Source organism: Teleopsis dalmanni, chromosome 2, assembly GCF_002237135.1.
Source record: "Teleopsis dalmanni isolate 2A chromosome 2, ASM223713v2, whole genome shotgun sequence".
Taxonomy (NCBI): domain Eukaryota; kingdom Metazoa; phylum Arthropoda; class Insecta; order Diptera; family Diopsidae; genus Teleopsis; species Teleopsis dalmanni.
Window position 1 is genome coordinate 213976998 of NC_051847.1, and position 21917 is coordinate 213998914.

The following is a 21917-nucleotide window of genomic DNA, read 5'->3' on the forward strand; positions in this document are numbered from 1 at the left end:
ATTTGGCAATACTCGAAACAGCTGTAGGGTCAGCCAAAAATTCAATTAATTGAAATAATATAAAAAAAAAATAAAATTTTTGTTGTTGTAGTGCACTACTGTTCAAAAAAACCTCTATATGTATTTAAATTTATTTATTAATGTATTTGAATTTGTTGGTATATGAAATGCTCATATAATTTTAATGGCCAATTGGAATTTTGCAACATATTTCCAACGAACATTTATAATAGATTGATTTTTGAATTTGACTGCACTAAAACTTAAGGCATAAAAATTTTTACGAGTGAAACCTAACTCTAAAGATTTTAAGAGCATTATTGTTGCTTCACATGTTTTCTTTTGTAAGCTGGAAGTATTTTTTTGCTACTTTGAATAGATTAATATATTAAAATAAATATATGATAAGTAAGAAGAAGATAGAAAAATGTTTAAATACTTACTCGCTAGTGCAAAATAAACGTAATACGTGCTGTCGGTAAAAGACACTACCAATTGACAACAGCAAGCAAGTGATTTAGCATCAAGGACGAGGTTATTGGATACACTACAAGACGACTTATATTTGTAATAACTAGCTAAGGCCGTGTGCGAGTTCGAGTTAATTGAGGTAAAGTAAATTTAAATTTCCTATGGATTTTTGGCATTGCACTTATGTAAATATTTATTTATTTATTTATTGCACTCATTTATTATTTTTGGTTAAAAGTTTTTAAATTTATTTTTTAAACATCTTATAAAATTTTTATAATTTTTTACTTAATTTACCTAATTTTTATCTTATTACCCTGTTCGAAATTCTGGTAAATACCAACATTCGCTGCCATGCCAACATAATTTACTATTTAACTAAATTTACCATAAAGTTACTCGTACTCGCATACGGCCTAACTAAATCAGTAATTATTAAATTAATTTATTTAATATATGTTAGCTTATATGTAATATATACATATATTAGGAACTAAAGATGATTATGTACTTTAAAAATTGAAAAATAAAATTTAATTTATATGGTCAGCAGCTTAACAAAATTTTATATACCCAGAAATGGGCAGCTAAAATTATGTTCGGTGTGGTCACCTCACAATTGTGTTATTTACTGAAACTATTTCACTTTTGTTTTGCTCCTTCTTTTCTGTCAATAACCTTCAAACATGCAAAATTGAAAACAAAAACAAAAACAAATATAATAGCAAAATACCTACTAGAAAAAATAACAACAAAATCAGCACGAAGTCTGCAATATGACAACTTGCCGGCAAAGACTGTTTGCTTATGCATTTTCTCTTCTATTCGTATCATCTAATACACTAGCAAACTCAATAAAAGCAAAGAAGCAAAGAGAAAAAATGCGGGATGCCAAATACTAAATACAAAAATAGCAACTTGTACTCACGTGTATTATGTCAGTTGTTGTTGTTGTTGTTGTTATTGTTGTGGTTAAAAAGCAACTCAGCCATTTTTTATTGTGCTTTGCAATTTTTATTTTATTACTTTTTCTAAAGCTATGTGTGTATATCTACCTAGCCAACAACAACAACACAATAGCAAAAGCAGTCACAATCAACCTCAACATTGGATGGGAACAATTTATGCATGCGTTGTACTTTCGGTGAACGGTTCAGTGTGCTGTGCTAACATTTCTATACACTGGTCTGTCTCTCATTGCCTCTGCTGCATATGTAGTTGTTGTATGGTATAGCGCTTCCATGCATAACAGAATAACAGCACGGAGTACAAAACATCGACACCGACACCGACACTGACACCGACACGGACGGACGGCTACAGCTACACATCTAATCAAATTGCAAAACATTTGTTTTTCATTAGATTTGTGCGCTCGCCTACTGTATTTGCTGTGTGCCTGGTATAAAATTCACATGTTCACAGTTTTCTAATCCAGCCGTCAGGTGTCATTAGACAGCGCAGTCTGTTGTTAGCTTCTCCTTTTTAGCAGTTGCGCATGCAGGGGCATGTGCGCTTAGAAATTTAGAATGTTTTTGTTTTTGTTTTCTTGAATATATGCTCACAGAATATATCGAAACGAACATGTGCTCGTATTATGTAAAATGTAAACAGAAAATCACACATGTGCCACAGCAGTCTAACTGACTGACTCATCCGTCTAAAAACGTCCGGCATAGCTACCTACATATGTATGTACATAATTTTACTGTATGTACATATGTACTGACATGTAGCCGGAGTAGTGCCATTTTTGCATTGGAATAGTCAATAGCAACAAGTTGTTGTTCTTGTCTTCTTCTTCGCTTTTTTGGCGCGAACGCAACTCAGTGTCCACAAAAGACTGACATGTACATTTTTCATTTGGCACACATTGCTTAGTGTAAATTCAAACAAAGTCTTTTGAGACTGAAGTTTTTATTTTCACTGAACTTTTGTCAAAGTTTATGGATTATTTTGCAAATAGCTTAATAATTTTTTTGCCAACTAATTTTGTATAAGAAGGGATGTGCGCCTGTTTGAATTAAGCTCACTTTTTGATAAATCCAAATAAAAGTTAAATTAAGCTACACGGTACGGCACAATGCAGCACGGCAAGAAGCCCTTACCTGACGCTGCGTCCGTCTCGCTGCTTTCTTTCAGCATCAAACTTGTTCGTTTGTTTACGCTGAAGCACTTCAAGAATGCTTGAATGCTTTCGAAAGCCGTGAGCTTTATTTTAGATTTTAGTATAACCCGAAACACAAAAGTCCATCAAGCTTTATTGCTTGTATTTTTTCAAAATTGATACTTAAAGCAGTGAAAAAATAACTTGTAAATTTTTTATTAAAAATTACAAAAACAAAATAATTTAAAAGCATTGCAAAAGCGTTTTAAACTTTCCGTTTGGCTTTTTTTAAAGTTCTTTTTTCAAAATAAGATTTTCAAAAAAAAAAAAAAATTAAAAAATTAAAAACCCGTTATGGTTCCACAAGTTTTAGTTTCTCCAATTTTTATTTTTTTATCTTTTTTCTTTGAAGTTTTGAAAACGATCTCCTCGTATATTTTTTTGATGGGAGAAAAACTCGCCAAGTCAGTGGGGGATTTTAACTGCCCTTAAAAGTCCGCTCGTCCGGACAGAAAACTGTTTCAGGAACCACCGTTTAAAGGCTGAGTTAAGGCTTAGTTAGACGGTAGGTAACGTAAGAAATTAATTCGAAGCGAAATGCACAACCAATCAAACCTGCGTATTTGATAGGAGCGAAATAAACAGTGTTCTCCGCTTTTGTTTATTTCGCTTTAAATTAATTTCTTACGTTACCTACCGTCTAACTGAGTCTTTAAGCTACCTACCGTCTAACTGAGCCGTTTAGGTAATACGTCTTAAGGCATCACATCTCCTCGTATTGTCTTGTATTGTATTGAACTCATATAATTACATTTTAGCAGTTAACTTTGCCTAATACACTTCATATAGATTAATCGACTACTTGAAGTTTTTTAGGTTAGGTTTTATAGATTTGTAATTCTTTGGTTCTTCTAAAATATTTTCCTCCAATTTAAAAAATGCGATCTTATGTATTATATTTCTCCTATTAAATTTAATTTAATAACTTACTTCGCCAAATAAGTTACACACATCTTATTTACTTACTTTTTTAGACATAAAAATGCATCTGAACTCGTACAGTTTCGTACATCAAGTTCGGTAAGTGCTCTCTCAACTTGATTACTCCACCGGAGAAACGATGTACCTCTACGCTTTCTTTCCCAACTACTAAAATACCTTTTTCATTGGTGCATCTTACGACATGACCAAGCCAGCGAAGCCGCTGTATGTTATTTCGCTCAGTTATATCAATTTCGTGATAAAACTCCTCACGAAAGCTAATACCAAACACCAAGGCAATACCAAATAATATTACACCTAATATATTTATCATATTACTAATATGTAAACCTCAAAATCAAAAAAAGAGTTTTGGGCGCATTGAAGATTTTTTTTAAAACAAAACTCATTTAAATAGTTCTTATATATAGAACTATATATATGTATATATATCAATCATATTTAGACTTGAACTGACAGATCTCACAAAATATCTCCAAGCATAGTTTCATGCGCTTAGTATTGCAAATTGTCGAATTACACAGAGAATAAATTGCCGAATTACAAAGATAAACTGACGGCCAAATACACAGACGAAAGAAGAAATAGCCGATCAGACTGTTTTCTAGGAAATCTTGTTTTCCTAATTAACTTTTATCTTTCCTCATAACAGTAAGAAGGGTATAATATTATGTCATCATCATCATCTGTTTTATAAAGTCCATGTAGGTCCATTCTTCTCTGTTTTTTGCTTTTGTTTTTCAATTTCTTATGTTCAATTTTTCTCAGTCCTGCTGCACACTATCTTTCCATCGTTTCCTTGGTCGCCCTCTTCTTCTGTTGATTCCTACTTAGTTCTTATAAATCTTAAGCGGTCCTCTCATATCCGGTATTCTCATCACATGTTCAACCCATCTTAATCGCTGCTTTTTCATAAATTTGTTGATTGTATCACCTTCAGCTAGCCGTTCTAGCGCGTAGTTGTATCTTATGCGATACATCCTGTTTTCTTTCTGAGTATTTTCCTTTCAAAGATTGCCATCTTGTTTTCTTTAGTTTCAGTTAATCTCCATATCTCGCAGCCATATGTTACTACTGGGCCAATCAATGTTTTGTAAATTTTTAGTTTTGTTTTCTGCGAAATATTATTACTTGTAATTATTAGTTTTAATCCATAATAGGCCTTATTCCCAGCTTGTACTCCATCTTTTAATGTAGTCATTGATAGATTGTTCTTGCTAAACACATGTACTAGTATAATTTAGTCAAAGACAATTTATATATATATGTATATATACATAAGTTATAGGAGTGTTATGTATGTAGTGAAATCATGTATTGTATATATTTATTAAAGTAAATGTATAATATACTTAAAAGTAAATTTCATTATTATTTATAATAATTATAGCGGATATATAGTCGCTATATAACAGAAATTTCTGTTATATATTCTTTATTTACAATTTGTCTTTATACAATTTACATCAGAATTATTTAGAATTATTCTTAAAATGAATTTTAAGGCACTTAAGAGTATTTGCACCCATATTTAATCCATGGATTGCTTTAACCGCCATATCTGCAGACTCAGCTTTATCGAAAGCGATGAAACAAATGCGCCGAAAAACATTATCTGATGATATTTTCGTTGATACGACATTTCCATATGGTAAAAATATCATCTCCAAATCTAATGTCAAAAAATCATCTGGAAAATCATATAAAATTATATTACTGCCTTCAGGCCCTGCAACAAATTTCTCGCTCGGCTCATAAGTGCCTGGCATTGCGTAATACAATTTAACATTGGTAGATAGTGGCTGGTTTCCTTGACTACTAGCATTTAATCTTGTTTTACCTATTAATGGAATTACATCAGATTTCACATTTTCTTTTTTTTTCTCTGGAAACTCTGTTTTAAGTAGCTTTGGAATAATATTAGGAGTGGGGCCAACGTCTTCTTCATTACGTTTCTTCTTCGCGACTTTTACTACTCTTAATGGTAGTTTTGCCGCATTGATCTCCGCTATAGGCAACGTACGTTTAAGTGATATGATGGGATTTTTTCTTCTATTCATTATGGGTGTGTTTGTATAAGCGGCTGCTATAGTGGTTCGCAACTGGTTGGTGGCTGCCGTGAACGATTCTTTACTGAGTTCTTCAGTTATAGGTGACTTAGTAATTACACTACTTACAACTGAATGTTGTATATCCGCAGTCGGTGTTGTAGGAATTTTTGGAAAAATGCTTTGCATTTCGTTGGTGATTGCCGTTAACGATTTCCCGCCAAAACTTTTTACTGTAGGTAACTGAGCTAGTGCACCATTTATGCCTGAACTTTGTATAAGTACAGTTGGTATTGGATGTATTGGCGAAATAATGGTTGGCAAAGTACTTCCATACAGGTTGGTGCTTGTCGCGAACGATGTCTTACCGACGTTTTCAGTTATAGATGACTGAGTAATTGCACTATTTACTGCTAAAGTGTGTACATCTGCAGATGATATGGTAAGAATCCTTGGCATAATGCTTTGTAATTGGTTGGTGGTTGCTGTAAACGATTTATTGCTAAAATTATTAATTGTTGGTAACAGACCACTATTTACAGTTGAAGGCTGTACACCTACAGTTGATATTGGAATTATTGCGGAATTAATGGTTGGCAAAGTACTTTGCAATAGATTGTTGGTTGTCGTGAACGATTTCTTGTTTACATTTTCAATCATAAATGATTGAGTTATTGCACTATTTACAACTGAAGGCTGCATACCTGCAGTTGTCATTCTAGGATCTGTCGAATTAATGGTTAACAAGGTATTTCCCCATTGGCTGGTGGTTGGGGTGAACAATATTTTACCGAAACTTTTTATTATTGGTAATTGGGTTATTGCTGCATTATTTGTTAAACGCTGCGTTCCGAGAGTAGGTGCTGATGTATAAACGGTGTGAAGCTGTTTTGTGGTCGCAGTGGACGATTCACTATCGGAGCTTAACGTTTTTTGAATTGAAAGATGTTGTGTTGTCGGTATTTTAATAATACTTGGCTCCAACAAAAGCTTTCTTTGCTGATCATTGTAATTAATCTTTAATAATGAATTTGGGTTAGGTACCACAGATTTCTTCGACAAAATTGTCTCTTTGAATATAATGTTAATATTGGTTTTCGTTTTCACTTTACATTCGATTACATGAAAATCTTTAAATAATTTGCGTATATCGGCTTCCTGCAAATTTGTATTTGATACACGCAGATATATTTCCGTTTCGGAAACATAAATTCTACTAAAGTTTTCTTTTGCATTCATTTTATATACCGAAAAAACCGACTTGAAACTTATATTACAAAAAACTGTACCAAAAGCACTTGCATGAAAAGGAGTTATAACTAAAATTTGTCTCTTTCTAGCGTACAAGTACAGATATCCCTTTTCTAACTAGAAATTTTGAAAAATGGCATAACTGCTAAAATAAAACGGTAAATATACAGGGTTGTTATTACACGTAAATAAATATTTCCAAGAATTAAGCGGTTCTTTAACAAAATCTGTGCTAGACAAGATTCAAAAAACCAAAATACACTTTCTTGCTAGCAATGCAAGACAAAAACTAACTCCTTTCTAATATATCACCAACTGGAAGAATTTTGCAAAAATTTATATATTTAATAAGCAATAGTTTATTTAACTTATTAATATTTGTGCTGTGCAAAAAGTATTCGGCGCTTTTATTTTTTTTGAATTTGAAGAATTATAATTTTTGAATTGTGATTTCTATATAATACCATAGTTTAAATGCATTTGAAGTATAAAATCAGAGAAACTTTGGATTTGATTATCCTCAGAAAAAGAGAATTGATTCTTTGAAACGATCTCAACTTTTAGTTTTCTGCCAAAAATCAAAAGATCTTGTTTTTATGAATCCGTGATATAGTCGTAATATAGAGAAAAAAGCTAAGGCATATCATAATGTGAACGATATACCAATTATAAATTTCGTGATTTACCAAAAACTGAAAGACTTCGCTGAAGAGATTTGATGCATCAATTTTATGGTTAAAATATTAAAAGAATATTTGTGGAATATATTAATATTTATTAGAAATAAAGTCATGTCTGGTATATGAAGTCTTTGTGATCCACCAAAAATTGATAGATATAGCTGTGAAGTTCTGATGCATTCATCTTATAGTTATGGTTATCATTATTCTAATATTTGTAATATTTCCTTGTTATTATAATGTCGACCCCAAAAATGATATTCAATATTAAGAGCTTTAATCTTGATGATTATTTGATCATTAAACAGTCTTCGAAAGCCGTACAATGAAATATGCCAAACAATACTTCACTGGAATCTCCAAGGGAAGACCAAGGAAGACACAGAGGAGGACAATGTAACACTTGGAAAAGAGCGCTAACAAATGAAACCGGCAAATCTTTAAATGAATTGCGTTATATTGTTAGAGATAGAAATAGATGGAGATTCTAAGTAACAAGCCTATGTTTCAGATGGAATACGGCTAATAATAATACTAATAGCGCTTGAAAATTGAAGATTAAGAAACAACAAGATTTTTATATAAACATTTTTAGTGTTACAAAAAATTTAACAAAGCTTTTATCCAATCCACAAAATTCATGTAAATTTCCTTCAAAAGAAATTTTTTTCTTAATTATATAAATAATATATAATAATATATATAATTTTAAAAGCTAAAATTATTCGTTTAATAATAAAATATTTATTTTTAAATAATAATAAACAAAATACAAAATAAAATAAATAAATAAGAGAAATAATATTTATCTAATGAAAATGAATATAAGAAATATGTATATATGTATTAATTATATAAATAGTATATAATAATATATATTAATATATAATATTTAATTATAAATAATATTAATTTTAATACATAATTTTAAAAACTGAAATAATTCATTGTAATAATAAAATATTTATTTTTAAATAATAATAATAATAAATAAAATAAAAAATAAAATAAGAAAAATAATATTTATCTAACAAAAATGATTTTATTTTTTATTTTTAATAAATATTTTAAATTTATTGAAAAAAATATATAATTAGAATGCATACATATTAAAAATATATGAATTATCTTCTCTTCTGTGTTCCCGTACTGGGCAAAATGTCTTATATGTTTTAATGTCGTGTTTTCGGATAAAAGCTTGGCAGCATTAAAAAATAAGTGTATTCATTGTCTGTAGAAGAGTAAATTGAATTCAGCGAATGGATGAATTGTGAATTGTGAATTGTGTTACCAAATCTCGGGAAAAGTGGCAAGCAAGCACACAAAAAGTATACTCTGAATTAAGAAAATAAAACAAGTTATACTTTTGAACAGGAGTGCATGAGTTGGCCAAGAGATTTTGTGGCTTTTAGTCGTGCCATTATTATGCAAAACTGTATCAACCGTACACTATACTTCGATATTTTGTGTACGAGTAGGAAAACAGGGGAAATCGTACACATGCACGGGAATGCAACAATACACAAATAGTACACAAATAGTGTTCATTGTACGTGAATACAAACGAGACGTATGGGTGACAAAGTTATTGTGTTTCTTTTGCATTGTTTTTCTCTTTTTCTAAACAATATAATAAAACCACTGCCTAGTAGTGCTTTTGTTGTTGGGCTTTATTAGCTTTTGTGCTTATACGTGTTTTTATTTTTGTGCTTGTGTGTTTGATTGAGTGTTTGTGCTATTACACAAACAGCGCTAGTTGAATCACACATAACACGTGTAGTTGTGCTACGACGAAACTGGCGTTTGCCGATTCGCATGTTTAACGCTAATAAAAAAAAAATTAAGTTAAGAAACTTGTTTTTGTTTCTTTGCGTTTACGATTTGCAATGAGAAACGTCACAGCAAAATTGTGTTTTGATTAAAATTTTAGTTGCTTGCTTTATTGGCTGTGAACCTGTTCAATAAAACGGGGTTGCTCCATTTGATGAGGCCACTTCAATTGAAAATAAAAATGAACCCGTTTTATTGCTTTAGTTCAATCTACTTAATTTGCTTCGAATGAAGCAAAATAATACCGTTTCAATTTAAAGCAAAACAATAAAAACACTTCTCAACAGAGTATCAATTGGTTACCCAGAAGGAAATTAATATGCTTCCACTAATATTATTGTGTTAAGTAATGTGTTAGTGCAAAGGTTGTGCATTATTATACGGCGTTTACATTGTGAGATCAAAAGTAGATTAAAGCAATAATCGAGATTAAAGTACTAATCTCGTTATTTAATCTCAGGTTTGTCATACAAAAGTTAATCTCTTTTTGATCGAGATTAATTTTTAATATCCTTAAAAATGGTGACTATTTTTCGGTGTAACTCTGCAAATGACTTAATATCGTAGATTTTTTAAAATCTTAGAAGAATTGAAAAAGAAATGCCAAAATCCGAAGTGAGTACATTTGTAATAAATTTCTTTAATTGTTTTGTATATAATCATAACTAAAATTTGTTAAATTGTTATAAAACTATTTATTAAATTTATATTTCAATTTTTTGAACAAAATTGTGATTAAATGCTTTTTAAACAGAAATTTATCAAATACACGAAACAAAACACAACAAGAGAAACGTCAAAATTAATCTCCAATGTATAATGCAAGCTTTTTAGATTAACTTAATATCGTTCTCTCTATCTCACAATGTAAACGTAGTATAATTGATTTACATGAGAGTTTTAATTGTAATTTTAGCTGTCAAGAATTTTAAACTGACATCTGAAATTAAAGACGACGTATCATTGTAATTTGATTGTTAGATTTATCATATCTCTATACTTCTTAACTACTTTCACAAAATATATACTTAGTATGTATGATAAATATTTTGCACATATCATATATATATATGATAAATAACAGTTTTTTTTCATTTCGTGTGAAATGAAAAAAAACTCATTCATTCCTCAACATTATCCACAATAGCACTTGTTTGTACTGTACAATGCTGTTTTACGGTAAATTACCCAAGCTAAAATCAATTTGACTTTGTAAAAATTGGTAAACAGTTCTGTTTTCAGCTGTTCAAATTCCCATACAAATCTCCCTGATTTGAACTTGTTTTACTATCGAAATCAAGAATAATTTAGAATAAGAGCTTCAATTACAATCAAAGCTCTCGTTTGAATCCAGAATAGAGCACCAAAAAATAATGGCTTCTTGTGATACCACAGATGACAAATTTTAATTCAAATCCAACGAGAAAGCAAAACTGTATATTAAGAACATTTTAATCTCCTCTTTTGTCTTCCCCTGCTGTGCCAAACGTCTATTCAATAGTCAGAAATAGATTGTCCGCTAAAGGTAGAAGCCCGAGATATTTAGTCACGAAGAGTATACCTTTAAGAAGATACGATTTCCATATTTAAGTATTAAATTATGTAAACAAAATTTTAATTATTTTATTTAGATACCAGATCCTAATAGGATCTATATGATACCGTCTACTCGTAATAGGTACACTTTTAACATTTGATCATTGTCTTGTGAGAAAAATACCTTCACTACTATTTACTATAAGTTATATATAAGTTATATATATATATCTCTAATACAGCATGAAATTAAATAGGTACTTTGAAGAAAATGGTACAAGTTCTCTTATAACAAAACTGCTTTATTGTTTCAGAAGTATTAATATGGACCATTGTATTATTAACTACACAGACTTATACTAATCCGACAAAGTTCTTCAGATGTCGATTATGTGAGTTTAATGAGTTTCCAATTGCAGAACTAAAATGATCAAAATATATTCATTCTTCACATAAGCATAATCCTCATGAGTAATCTTAGCCAAGATTTCATTACATTGATGCGGACAACTTTTAATATCTTTCCAATTTCCTTCATGTACTCATCTATTTTACTTTCACATATTTTTTAATTTCAACTCACCACGGGTATTGTGGTTGCTGCTTTTTAGGACACCTGATTTACAAATAAGAATTACATACATCAAATCTGAAAATCTTCATAAATTAAATCAAATTATAAACTTCATAAATAAACTTAAATGTATAAAGGGTAAGTGAGGTTGTACATTCTATATAGAATCTAGAACCACACTCCCTTAATATCGTTCACTCTTGGGGTAAGTAAAATACGCTAGAGTCAAGATCGTAGATATACTTGTCAAGAATCTTATTACCATAATATAGTCAGTGAATATGTGAATTATATCTAAACAAATTTATAAGCCCTACTGGTAATCGAATTAAAATGAATTAGTAGGGATTAGCTTATGTACAAGTTAAGAAGTACCCTTCTCTAACTTATTATCATCTTATTCAAATTCAATTTAATACATTTTCTTATCAGATCTCAATATTGAAAAAGAATTTACTTAAAAAAAATTACACAATTCTTGCAATTTAATAATAAAAGATAATTTATTATTTAATTTGCTATACACTGAATTTTGATTTGAGAATCATCGAATATATATTGTTAAAGGTATAGGCTTTTAAAACTGCTCTCCGTTTCATCACCAAAAATTTGATGTTGTATCACTTTCATCCCTTAAAGTAAATGATTTATTAATATTCATTAAGTATATACCATTTTATTTTATATTACCTTCTGTAGTAGTATTCAGTGAAATATTATTCTTACTCATTTCATCCAGAAAGGCTATCTAGAATTTGTTTGGGTTTCTTCATCACTCTGTATCACTCTCATCTCTAGTTAGGAATAATATTCTACTAAATTAAATTAGATGTTTTTATCTTTCACCACCTTTCGGAGTTATGTACAAATACTCATTGATATTTTCTGTTCCGTTCGAAAAATTTAAGATGGATTAAGAGTTCCCTGCGTTTCTTCCGACGAATTACAAAAAGATTTGGTGTTGCATTTATTATTATTAATAACAAATATTAAAAATTTGTTATTTCGTGACCCTTTCTATTACTTTGCCAGGAAGTGTGGCGCCTTCTGAATCCGTGCCTTGTGAATCCGTGCTGTTTTGTCCATTATCCGGAAAAGTAAAGAGGGTATAAGCAGCTGAAAGTACAGCAAAAAGTATCAAAAATAGAATGACTAGAAACATGCAAACACACTTTTTGGTACAAGCTCTGTAAAATATTGGAGAAAGAAAAAATTGTTAATGAATATTAAAAAAATATTAAGATATAGGATTAGGATAAGTTTTATATATATAAATTGGGAAATGAGCTGCAACTACAGTCTATCTTCTTGACTTTAGTCACACAATCATAACATGATTTAGCACAAAAAATTTTAAAAGAAATAAAAGTTAGGCCAGCTAACAGCACCAAAAATGAAATAAATACGTCTCTCATATCTTGACTTTATAATTCCATAAAGCGGTGCATAACTTAGTGCCATATTTAATAAAATAAACAAAAGCCAACAAGAGTCAGCTAATAGCAATAAAAACGAAAGTATGAAATAAATATGTCTAATGTGTGCTCCAACCGCAGCACTAACTCTTATGACATCTTGACAACACTTTTCATGTCAAACTACACATAAGAATGGGTCTTATTGTTTACAGATTCGATACGATAATGTGATCAGATGCCTTTACCTGAATTGAGGTTAAGTTTAACATTCCTACCTATCCCTTCCGTTTCTATTCTACCCAATTACTTTTCTTATTATACCCATTCTGTCAACTTTTTATGTGCTTGGCTTTTGTTGCTGTTGCAGTCCGCTAGGATCTGAGAAGCAGTTAATATGTAAAGATTAGCAGATGCAGACATAGGTAGATTGCTTTTTAGGTCGTTATGGTTTACTTTTACAACGAATAAAACAGAAAGTAGAAAAGTGCTGGCTAACTGCATTAAAAACGTGGAATACAAATTAGAATAAATGTTTATAAATTACATTTTCATTGAGAATATTATTTTTTTTAAATGAAAATAGCGTATAGATTTATCTTAAACAGTTTTATTAGTTACGTATACAAACATATACATATATGTAAATAAATACAAATACATGAATTTTCAAAAAGTTTACATTGAATTTATTTATCTTCAATGTATACAAAAGAGTTGTGATTATTCTTAAATAATTAGTGAATATAAATAATATATGTATATATGAATATGTAATATGTATATATGTAGCTTGTAAACTTATTTGTAAATAGTTCAGATGATAAATTAATTGTATTTCAATAAAATTACATGGACCATTTATTGTTCAATACATTTATTGTTCAATACAGTACAAAAAATTTAATAAAACTTGTAAAATAGTTAATATCTTTCGATTTAGTTAAATGCTTCTTTTACAAATATTTAATATAACCTGCTTAATTATAGTATATATTTAAATTTTTTCAGTTATGTTAACATTCATTTATAAACATTTTAATGTGCAAAAAAAAATTAATATTTTTTATATTATATTTAATAATTCGTTTCTGAAAAAATGCATTTGTGAAAATAACATACAAAAATTCTTATTATTGTTATTATTAATGGAAATATTTATGAAATAGTTTAAAAACATCTGTAAATCGTTTTTCGTTACAATAAGGCTGACTTTATACCAAAGTCTCATTTATTATAGTTATGAACAAATAAACTGGAAGCGATAATTAAATTAACTGATTTGTTTATATAAATTATATACTAAACATATATATGCAAACATATAATATATATATATAAATACATTATATACGTATATGTATATATATCTGCAGACAAAATGTACTACAACAATGAGATTTAATATGAGATTATAAATTTGTAGACATTAAGAATCAGCAATGCATCTGTAAAAATATAGAATAATAATTAATAAAGTAATAATAAAAGTAATTAGCATTTTGTTATTTAAAAATTTAATAAATATACATAAAATATACAAATATAAATTGATTTACTTTTACAAATGATTTAGATAACAACCTTAGTTCTATGTACTTCCAGATGGTAGGTAAGTAATGCAGAAAAAGGTCAATTTTCCTCAATTAGTTCTAAAGTCGGACGGTCGAACAGTAATGAAGAAAAAACAACAAAAATTTAATAAATTCATTGAAATTTAACTGACCATAAAACGGTGTTTCTAGAGTTGCCAAGTACTCAACATCAGTGATGTTAAGAAATATTTAAATTTTTATTTAATTAGTTTATACTCCAAATATTTCTTAAGATCACTGATGATGTGTATTTGGCAATATTTAAAACAGCTTTATTTGGTAAAGCCAAATTTTAATAAATTAATAAAATTTTTGTTTCTGTTTTTTCATTATTCTTTGAACCCTTTTAGTTTTCTTTTTGTCATAAGACGCGTCACATTCGACAAAAAAAAATTAGAAAGCCTTTTAAATACGTTATTCACATAAACAATAAGACCAACGTATCAAAAACAAAGTAGGACCTCAAATGCAATCCAAAGTGTTTATCTGACCACTGGAAACAAACCGTCCAACACTTTTCTATGTAAACATATTAAACCATTATAGCTTTATATTATAATTTTAAATATTGATCCAAGCTACGAGCTTGCTTGATAGTCTCGTGCTAAGCTGTCGAACATCACACGCTTAAAATGTATAATTCAAACGAATATTAATAGTAAAATAAAGCAGATTTTCTGTTCGAACAACTCGATTATTTCAAATGTTTGATTTACATATTCGATTTCGAATATGCTCAAACTTGTCAAACATCGTAATACTCAAACAATTTAAAGCACAAACTTATATATTTTATGCTTATATTTCTATAAAATTTTAGTATGAACATTTCCATGCGACAAAAAAAATTGTCGCAAAGTTAATTCCTAGAGGGATATATGGCAACTCCAACTTCTGAAAAGACGTTTACCAAAGACTCAGTTACATTTGAATCTTCTTTTTTGAAAATCTTCACGTTGTTCTTAAATTTTAAATCGACTAATCGTTGAACTAATCAGTTGGTTTGATAAATGTGTACCTTCAGCTGCTGCAAAGACGTAGGGCAATATAGCAATATATATATTGGTAACACTACACAGAGCAGTGTAACGAAAAAAATCGGAAAATCAGAAAGAAGGGTTTTGTAGAATAATATTATACTACAACATATAATTTGTTATAATAAGGCTAACAATTTTAGAAAGGAAACCTCTGCGAAGGAGGAGTTAAAATAGAAGGGATATGTAATTTTATTCTTACTCTATTAATACAGGTAGTTAGCACTTTTTTGTTGAAGTCTGTTGGACAAACCGTTATTGCTAACATTCTAAACGTTATAACGTTAAAGTATGGATTGAACACTACTGGGTGTTAATAAAGAAATGCTCTAGGATGTAGACATGACCGATCATGAAACCTTTAACTTTTATTACTGTTAAAGCTCAGACTAAAGTGGTAAGATACACTACACAGATCTCCGCGTAGTTAAAGGTAAGAGGTTTCGGAATGTACACCCGTGTAATTCCTTAAGCTCTTTGTTGTCATCATACAATAGATAAGGAATTATATGACAAGACTTTTTAAACCCATGCCAGAACTTTTCAATTAGATAAATGGATTTAAAGGTTAATGCATTTAGAAGTTGTCTTGACAGCAACTAAGTGATATGTGATGCATAAATATGTAAAGTATAAGATTGAGTGACAATAAATAAGACAAATTTTTTAATTCTCAAATATATATATTATTATTTTTTTTGATAAATTAAATAATTCTTTAATTGCTTATATGTATGCTCATACTTACCCTAATTCGAAAGTGCTTTTGTAATTTTATCGAAGCCAGTCGATATGTTATCCTGCAAATTTTTCTGAATGTCATTAGACTTCTCGTCCTCATGGAAGTAGATAAAGTAAATAACAATGCCGATAATTACAAAAACTACGAAAAATGTGCTTATGATGGACAAAAGCATACTCAGAGCGCAATTAAAGCAGCTGAAAAAACGTTTGTTAAGTTATATTCATCTTTAGAGTAAAAAATTGAGCAATATAAAAAACAGCAGTTGGAGATAATTAAGCGGGACCGTGCTAATACCTGATGTGAGTCAGAAACCGCAGAGTTTCGGACTATGAGTAAAATCACAATTTTGCGGTGTGTAGCCCACAATCTATAGAGTTATTTAATTATAGTTTGTTTTACTGTTAATTAAAATTTCGTGGTTGACAATTATGCTGTTTAATTAAATTTATTTAAAATTTTTTTTATTAAAAAGCTTCTACTAAATTTAAAAAACAAAATATTTAATGCCTGCGTAAAATCAGTGGTTCTTTTTATAAACCGATGTCTTGCAAAATATTCCCTAAATATGGTTTTATAACTTAAATTCCTTAGGTTTATATCTCGTTTCTACGATTAGCATCACATGATCACTAAGCCAATAGAAATAATGGAATAATATGATTCTGTAGAAATATTTATTATCTGAGGTTAAGAAGTTTTAATGACTGAAAATATGTAATGGAAATACATAATCCTAAAACAGGAAAATAAGCAACTTTAAAAATATGGTCAAGCATTTCAAAAACAATATAAAACTAGATCAGGATTCTAAGAAAATTAAATTGTAATGCTTTATTCACGGAAAAAAATTTTAACACTATAAACTGAAAGCATAATAATGAATTTAAAGAGAGATAGATTAATGTAGCTGGCATTGTTGGAGCATACTTTCTCTAGCTTGGCGGAGCTTGTTACTTCTAGCATGGCAGAGCCTCTTAGCTCTAGTGAGGTGGGCTATACTCTGGTAATTAAAAGAATACTTTCAGAAAATGAATGATAGAGAACAAGTGGTGAAGTATCGACTATATATATATATACATGGCATTGGTCTTTCATCTAAGATTTGAGATATAAAAGAAGCTTTGGGATTTTTTTTAACATTTTAGATTTATAAAAAACAAAAAAAGAATTATATAAAGCAAACATATATAAAACGTGAGCTGTATCTATAATGAACTTTGCGTATTTCAACACTACATTATTTTTAGCTATGCTGTAATGAAATGAATTAGGAAATACAATTAGACAGAATATCTAACAATGTACGTACGACCTCTTCCTCGGGCGTGTTTCACATAATTTCAGAAAAATAAAATGTTTCCAAACATATAAAAAATTTGCATACAATTTTGAATTATAAAGCTACTGAATATATTTATGTTGACTTATGTATTTAATATATGTATGTATGAAGTTCATACAAAATATTATTTATTCATAATTCTCTCAGCCCAATAAAAGCGATGCGTGCTTCCTTCTACTATTAAAATGCCAAATACCACGCAATCGTAGTACTCTATATACAGACAATTTTTCAGTAAAAGATATGTAAATATTTATATATATAAAGCATATTACAACTAATGTTCTATTAATACTTGAAATAGGGCAACCAAAATTGTAGATACATTCTATATCGGCTGCATGCAAAGCTTTTAAACAAACAAAGACAGATAAACCGAAACAGTAATATGTCAGCTTATGAAAGATAAACATACGTACTTGTATGGATGTATGTATGTATGTATACGTTTGTATGAATGTATAACACAAGCATCTCATTGTGTCTTAATTGAATTAACAGCTATGATAAGTACTACAATTTATTATATATATATTTTATTGCAGATAATAAAAGTGACTAAAAATACATTTAATGCATATTTTGAGATAAGTTTATCTCGGTGATCTTGTTCAGTCGCTAATCACATATGCAGTACTCTATGGGAATATGATAATTTTCTTCAACACTTTCGGCAAACAAATTAAAATGTATCTACATATATCACAATATTATTTAGATACAAATAAATACAGTGTCTGAAATTGTGTGTACACAGATAGGAGAAACTGTATCTGCAAACGGGAAATAGATGATGTCATATTATCGTAAGAATCGAATAATTATAATAGGAATAATTTTTTTTTTGTCATTCAAGAAAAAATAAATAAAAAATATTTCTAACGAATAAAGAAAATTTGGAAAAATTCCTTTTATACAACAAATTTTTACATTCATCGGAAGTTAACTACTCAAAGGTACTTCACTTCAGTTCACCCAGAGAGGGTGGAAAAACAAACTGTACTGTCGCGACTGACTGGAGACCGCCGTACGCAATGGAGACGCCGCACATGTCTCATAAAAATTACCATGCCAAGTTGTTCGTTTGTAAATAAAGCATTGTTGACTTACCATAACCCATGCTTCCTACTTTATCCTGCGACGCGTTATCCTACATAAGTTTGCAGACTATGGCGCCAAATTTATTTGAGAATTAAACAATAAAGGAGGGAACCAGTAGTTGTCGCGACTGTCATAAAATTTATGTGTACACTTGCGATGAAAAGTGAAATTATACAGTATATATAAAGGGACTCCTGTACTATTATATAAAATATATTTATATATGTATGTATGTATATAGAAGTTATAATAATTGACATATTTTAGTTATGAATAGTTTACATTAGAGAAAGAGACGAATGCATGACGAAGTCGTATCATGCAACTGAGTCATTACATTTGACCCGGTTTCCAGCTGCACTTTAGGGTAGTTACGAAATGTTTTTTCCTATTTTTATCAAAAGGTTCAGTAGTGTTGTAGTTAATATTAAATTTGTAAACATTAATTTTTTTTAAATGGTGTCACATACGTCAAGTTTCCATTTATTGAAAAGCGTACGTGTTTGTAATTTAAATGTGAGTAAGGTTTTACGCTGTGGCTTTAGATTAAATGTAAATATAAAGCTATTTGTATATATATATATACTATATGTAATCTAATATACTATACATACTTCTATCAGATTATCAAAATAGTTAAAACTATACTCAAAATCTTCAAGAAACTAAAATTGTGTAACTTTTAGTTAATATATATATTATACTATACGTACTTCTATCAAATTATCAAAAAATAATTAAGACTATAGTCAAAATCTTCAAGAAACTCTTAATTCTGTGGCTTTTAGTTAGACAGCGGGAGTGTGTAAGAGAATTCCAATATAAAAAGGAATTCCTTGGACGGCGAGTGCTATATATATTTACAAAACAATAGTCCTACAAATTGGAAAATACAAGGTTATCGTATTTTTTTCATGAGAACTCTTTTGACAGGAGAGTCTTTATCTGACAGGTTATAGGAATGAAAGGTCGACTTCTAATGGATACTCGTTTATACAATCTTTGACGAGTGTCTCACATTCACAATAAATAAGTTACCGTGCCTTAAGGTCTGGACAGCGTATTTGAATTAAAATTATTATACTTTTATCAATGATAATCGTATGTACTCATCTAAAGGTGCATCCACAACAAAGTGAACGCTTACGAACGAATGAACTTTAGCAGGTACGATGACCTGCGAATATTCGTTCGTTCGCAACCGTTCGCTCTGGTGTGGATGCAGCTTTAGATGAGTACATACGATTATCATAGATAAAAGTATAGTAACTTCAATTTAAATACGGTATCACTTCCATTACGTATCAAGAAAAAAATATAGATTTTGGTTTATATGAAAAAATGCAACTTGTTACTTGCATTCCTTTCTTATCTAGATTACCATTTAGGACACGACATTTGCAAGCGAACATATCTACATACACAATACAATGCTTTTTAACAGCTTACTCGTTATTTATTGCACGCTGTGTTCCCAACCAAACATTTTTTGATAAAAAATGACATTTAAACTCATCAACACTTGTGTTATCTTTTCATCAACAAAAGTATTGTTCTAATTTCTATAAAATAAAAATTAAGAAAATCGCGAGTGAATTGAGTCATAATACTGTTACACGTTAACTTAAATACATATATTATATTAGAAAATATTTTCAAACTCAATTATTTATGACAAACTGAAGTGTTCGTAAACACATAAACCAGCGAATACACAAAACCACTTGCCACAGAACATCTGTAAACAATATCGTTTTCAATTGCCTATAATTTGACACCTTGGAAAATTGTTTGTATACAATGAAACAAACAAAAAAGCAATGGGGAGAAAAACGTCAGGCATTAATGCAACGCCGGTGTATGTGTGCGTTTGTATGTTTACACACAGAAAATTTACTTTAATTTTTACTTTACTTGCAAAATTAATTATAATTATCTAAATATTTTAATTTGTTTAAGTATTTTTTTTTTTTAATATACGTATATTGAAATTAACTAAACCGGTCTCATTTCATTATTTTTGCAAAGCCAATGCACAATTACTTCGAACATATACAAATGTACAAGCAGAGTTAACATATACAGAGCATATAAAAAGCGTATAATGCAATTAAAGGGTCCAAGTTTTTTCCTTCATTTGTTTTTTATTTTGCTCAATTTTTTATTTTATAAATTATTTAATTTTTACTTACCAACAAACCACATTTTCAGTTAAACACTTGCACATTTTGATATATGTATTAATTCTTTTCCTTTATATATAAATACACTTCTTTATATTTGCCTTTTAAACTACGTTGAACCCGCGCCTTGCGTTCGACTGAAAAGACAAAACAACAATAATGCGAAAGTATTTAAGAGCAACTCGTTGTAGCGGAGAGTACTTGCTTTGACTTTCGAAATTATTTCAACAGTTCGAATATTCGAATATCAATGAGTAATTTATTTTGGAACAAGTAATTCGAATATTTATATTCGCTGGTTAGTTCAAACAACAAATTATTCGAATAAAACTAACAGCACTGATACAAATATATAATTCTTAGCAGTAGTATTAACATACACATTAAGTACTTACAATTTTACACACATTTTTGTTAACTGCGAATTTTTAACATTAAATTTTGTAGAAATATATATTTTATAACTTTTTGTTGAAATGAAATTTATATACACAATATAAAATAAAGAAATAAAATACAAAATTTCTGAGCACACATGATCGATTTTGATTTAAATAATCATTTCTATTTGCTTAAAATTATTTGGAAGATTAGAAAACGGACAGTCATTTAAAATCTGAAACTTATTAAATCTAATTTGTTTTTTAGAATGCCACTTGTTTTATATATATATATATATTAGCCATAATTTTTTCTTTCAGAGTAGCAAAAAAATACTCGCAATTTACGAAAGAAAACATGTGAAGCAACAACAAATCTTCAGAGTTAGGCTTTACTCGTAAATAATTTTAAGTCTTAAGTTTTAGTGCAGCCAAATCAAAAATCAGTCTCTTGTGAATGTTTACTGGAAATATGTTGCAAAATTGCAGTCATCCAATTTGAATAATTTTTATATTTCTTCTTCTACTTTTACCTTTTGCTAGTTGGAAGTTACTGCAGAGTCCCACTCTTCTTACTGGCTAATTTATGACAGATCTAAGATCTGCTTACCGCCCCGTGT

The 21917-nt window shown here is 29.4% G+C and overlaps 2 protein-coding genes across 2 annotated transcripts in view; both read right to left on the minus strand.

Moving 5' to 3' along the window:
• Window positions 1-21917, minus strand: part of LOC119676703 (cadherin-86C-like) — a 373671-nt gene that overhangs the window by 13130 nt on the left and 338624 nt on the right. The gene's annotated exons all lie outside the window — the stretch shown is intronic.
• Window positions 4744-6867, minus strand: LOC119676706. The gene is made up of 2 exons (XM_038087961.1): window positions 5134-6867; window positions 4744-4797 (listed from the first exon to the last, which is right to left on the minus strand). Exons 1-2 carry the CDS (start codon window positions 6865-6867, stop codon window positions 4744-4746), a joined length of 1788 nt encoding a protein of 595 aa, XP_037943889.1.